General features: G+C 44.9%; 1 protein-coding gene across 1 annotated transcript in view; it reads right to left on the bottom strand.

Moving 5' to 3' along the window:
* Positions 1-3,049, bottom strand: part of MED12 (mediator complex subunit 12) — a 34,660-nt gene extending 31,611 nt beyond the window's left edge. The window contains 3 exon segments of the mRNA XM_009881814.1: positions 114-273; positions 1,918-2,109; positions 2,951-3,049. Of these exon segments, the coding sequence (XP_009880116.1) occupies positions 114-210 (97 nt within the window). The 5' untranslated portion in view covers positions 211-273; positions 1,918-2,109; positions 2,951-3,049.
* Positions 3,050-4,608: the final 1,559 nt, after the last annotated feature.

The raw sequence follows: 4,608 nt of genomic DNA, 5'->3' as shown, positions 1-4,608 counted from the left end.
CAGCAGGAAACAAGTTTATGTAGATTTCCAGGCTACCTCTTACTATTCAAGAGCAGGCTGAGAAGGAAACATCTGGGATGGAACAAACCCAGTGTTTCACACAAAGTGCTTACCAATGAAGGGATCAATGACGTGACGCTTTTTCACCTTGGTTTCTGTGATGGCAGCATAATAGGCACAAGTCATTTTGATGAGCCAGGCTGCTCTCATTACTGGAACGGTGTATTTCGCCAAATAACCAAAGACCTCTTCCTTCTTGCTAAAAATGGGCACCTAAAAATTGAGAGGGAGAATTGCAACCAAGGACTTAGACGAGAACTACTGCAAAGCTACCAGTGGTCAGAAAACAGCAGTACCAAAGGTTCATTTTGGTATAAACAGAAACAAAACAAACTAAAGAAGACAGAAAACATAATTACATTACTGTAAATCCACACCTTGAATCCTGCAAACAGCTTTGAGGATATCCTCCAGAGAGGATACAAACAACTACAAAAGATACAGACTAAGGACTGAGTCAGAAACACAGAGAGTGTCTGCTCTACAGACTGAAGATAGGACTCTTAATTTACATAAATAAAACGGAGTGGTTACAAAAGTCTTGTAATACCATGAGTAGCCAACAGAAGACTGTGAGAACAGGGAATGGAGTACCACAGCAGAAAGGAACTCATTAATTCAGGATTCAAAATTCAAGATACAACATGGGAGGATACCAGTGAAATCATCAGACTGCAGATCTATAAACCAGGAAGCAGTAACACATCACAGGAAAAAGTACAGCTGTGGGGCTCATTTCCACAGGATACTACGGAGAGCAAAAGTATACGTGTGTTCACAGAGGCACGACACAAATTCACAGAGAACAGCTCCATTTGGTCGGTATCTCAAAGTCCCTGAACTACCGACAGTTCCATCGCTTTGCTATGTTTCTTACATTCTTCCCAATCATTCTCTGATGCCTCAAAGACACACATGACTTGGCTACTGAGAGTCACTGCTTTCATGTCTAAATCCATGGAAACTGATGAAGCCCATTGCAGGAAACTGGGGAAGGCCTTGAAAGGTTCAAGCTTTCACAGTGACCTCGGGAAACTGACAGTCAACATGCGAACAAGGACGCAAGTTGATAAAGAGGCAGATTCTGGGAAAATATGATTACTTTATTTTCCCGCCAAGAGTGACTCAGAACTCCAAGGACCAGACAAACTCCAGCTTCTAAACTACATACTCTGCTACCATTTCGCAACTGGGAGTTGTACTTTTCCACAAGGCAAACTAGGTTCCTGAGTTCCTTGTTCATAGGCCTACCCTGATAGAGATTTAGCTCCCCTTGCTATCAGGTGCGATAAAATGGCAAAGTAAAGACCTTTCTTTCTTCTTTCACACTCTACAGAATTGTATGCTACCAGGAAAACATCTAGCCCTACACCCCAGGGCACAGAATTGCTCTAGCCTGCCTGAGACGAAGCTATAATACACATACTGTTCTCAGCTTAAAACCAGAAACATGCGTCACTGCAACATAAGTCTGGGAAGTCACTCAGCTGATTATTTCCAGTAATTCTCACTATGACTTCTGAGAACTTGAAAACCCCTCCACAATAGAAACGGTCCTAACATAAACAACAGACCAAAGGCAACAGCAGCAGCTATTCTGAAAAACATCCCAACCTTAAAGTAAATCCTATCATACAAGCCAAAAGGCAAAGTTGAACAGAACCTCCAAACAACAGAGGAGGGACGACTACAGCCAGTGCACTACAAATCATGGATACGCTCTTCAAGCTGAAAGCTTTAAGAGATGTCAAAAGAAGAACTTCTCTAAATAGTAAAAACCTTCTACTAGACAAACACTTCAGAAACAAGCACAGATGAAACGCTCTGCCCTGCCAGGTAGCACCTCTTGTGACATACCTTTTTAGCGAGATGAGTGAGGGGCTTAGTTCCAGCCAGATCTGTGAACCAGTTGTTTATGGCACTTTGAGAACGTGCTGTCACCAGCCAAAAGTTATCCTTCTGATTCACCTGGGGTTTCCGTCTTCCTGTGTCAGGCAGTGTATTACATCGCAGCTTTTCTGCAATAATACTACTAAAATTTGAACTGATCTGAAAAAAAGATCAGAAGGATGAATTACATCTCATGGGTCAAAGATCTATTCTATGCGCTTAAAATCTCATTTATCATTCCTACCAGAAGTCTCACCAGTATCAACTTTTGAAACACAAAAAACCTGCCAATAATTTCCTTTGGCATACCTGCAAAGAGGAATGCTTCTACACAACTCATACAATAACCAAGTGGGGACTCAAGCTGAGACCAACACAACTCTTTATAGGCACTTGTCAAACCAGACAGAAGGCTTCTTGGACAGAAGTCAGCCAAGGAAAACAAATATACTGTGCTTATTGATTGCCTTCCCTCCCAGGTCATTACTAGTCCTCTTGTCCAGGCGGCCAGGAAGTTAACATCTTGATTTTAGAGACTGGAAAAAAAAAACTGACGTTGAAGCCTGTTACATAACTCCCATGTTTAAACTGCCAGACGTTTCAAGAAATCTTGCTTCTCTTCTACCATGGCCACAATGAAACCAAATCAAGAAGTTGTTTCCCGCTTCTGGTATCCTAGTCTCCTGCTTTAATTGCAGAATACAAGGAGTTCTAGATGCTGGTTTAACAGACACTGCAGATACAGACCTGCCCATAAGAAGTATGGAGCAAGACGAGAACTTGCTCTCTCGGACGTGGGCCACAGTTCCAAAAGGATGCAGAACTTTGATTCTACAGGGACCTACAGGTTAGGTCCTAAAATACCCATCCTAAATAAGAGGGTTTCCTGGTTCTGGACACGGCGGGAAGGAATGAGACGCAGGACTGTCCAGGACCCAGCAGACTGCCCATCCAGCCACTGGGACCTGCCTGGCCCCCACGCCCTGCCGACAGCTCTCACCTTCGCCGGGTTAAAATTGACATTTTTGGCACTGCCATGCTCGTCCCCAGAGACCGCCGGCTGGTTATTGAAGCCTTGCTTGACGTTCAGAGCAGTCAGCTCATCCTGCGGGGGAAGGACCATCAGCAGGGCCCGGCCAGGCCCCTCCACGCCACACGCCCACAGCCTCCGTCCTGAATTGGGTTGATGATGTAAACCTCCACGTCCATCTCTAAGCACCATAAGAAAGGGAGAAAGTCAGAAGGAAGCCCATGACTGTATAAATTCCATTCCACATCGAGACAAAAATGTAAACTCTTCAAAGTGCTACCTGCTACATTTCTAATAAAGACTAGAGTTCCTTTAATTTGAAAGATGCTTCAGTGTTTTTTATTTCCAAGTGAAATTCTTTCAGCTGAGTATTTAGTGCAGATTAAGCAACATCAAGATATGATGAATTTAATTACTTTAAGCAACTTAGCAAAAATTATTTACAACTGAGAATAAATTTGAACATTTCCGTTCCATATTTTCTAATCCAAATTAAATATTTTAATTCAAAAGAAATTTTATCTTAAATGTTCAAAATTAAAATGCAATGTTTTCTTTTGCAATGTACTCCTTTTATCAAATATAAATATTGCTGTTTGAGAAAATCAAGAAGAAACATTTCAACTTGACAGTATCCACATTTTACTTTTAAATTCATCAAAAATATTGAGTGGTTTTGGATTTAGTTTAACTCAAAATTGCATTTTCCTTATTTTGATGAATTACTGGTGACTAGAAGAAATCGAGTACTCATCAGCCAAGTAACTGGGACCTGTACTGTTCAACATCTTTGTTGGCGACATGGACAGTGGGGTTGAGTGCACCCTCGGCAAGTTTGCCGACGACACCAAGCTGTTTGGCGAGGTAGACACGCTGGAGGGGAGGGATGCCATCCAGAGGGACCTGGGCGGGCTGGAGAAGGGAGTCCCGGGGAAGCTCATGGGGTCCAACCAGGCCAAGCGGAGGGTCCTGCACCGGCGTCGGGCCAGCCCCCAGTACCAATACAGGCTGGGGATGGAGGGATGGAGAGCAGCCCTGCCAAGAAGGGCTTGGGGAAACTGGTGGATGAAAAGCTAGACGTGAGCCAGCAATGTGCGCACACAGCCCAGAAAGCCACTGTCACCCTGGGCTGCATCCCCAGCAGCATGGCCAGCAGGGCGAGGGAGGCAGGATTCTGCCTCTCTGCTCCGCTCTGGGAAGACCCCACCTGGAATAGTGCATCCAGCTCTGGAGTCCCCAACATAAGGACATGGACCTCTTGAAGCATGTCCAGAGGAGAGCCACGAGGATGATCTGAGGGCTGGAGCACCTCTCCTATGAGAAGAGGCTGAGAGAGCTGGGGCTGTTCAGCCTGGAGAAGAGAAGGCTCCGGGGAGATCTTATTGCGGCCTTCCAGTACTTAAAGGGGGCCTACAGGAGAGCTGAGGAAGGACTTTTTACTAGGGCATGTAGTGACAGGATGGGGGGGAATGGCTTTAAACTGGAAGAGGGCAGGTTTAGATTAAACATTAGGAAGAAGTTTTTCACTGTGAGGGTGATGATGCACTAGAACAGGTTGCCCAGAGACGTTGCTGAGGCCCCATCCCTGGAGGTGTTCAAGGCCAGGCTTGACCTGGCCTTGGGCCACC

The sequence above is a fragment of the Charadrius vociferus genome, unplaced genomic scaffold (assembly GCF_000708025.1).
Source record: "Charadrius vociferus isolate BGI_N301 unplaced genomic scaffold, ASM70802v2 scaffold472, whole genome shotgun sequence".
In the NCBI taxonomy this organism is placed as follows: domain Eukaryota; kingdom Metazoa; phylum Chordata; class Aves; order Charadriiformes; family Charadriidae; genus Charadrius; species Charadrius vociferus.
Note: the sequence above shows the minus strand (reverse complement) of the source record. Positions and strands in the feature narration are given on the sequence as shown.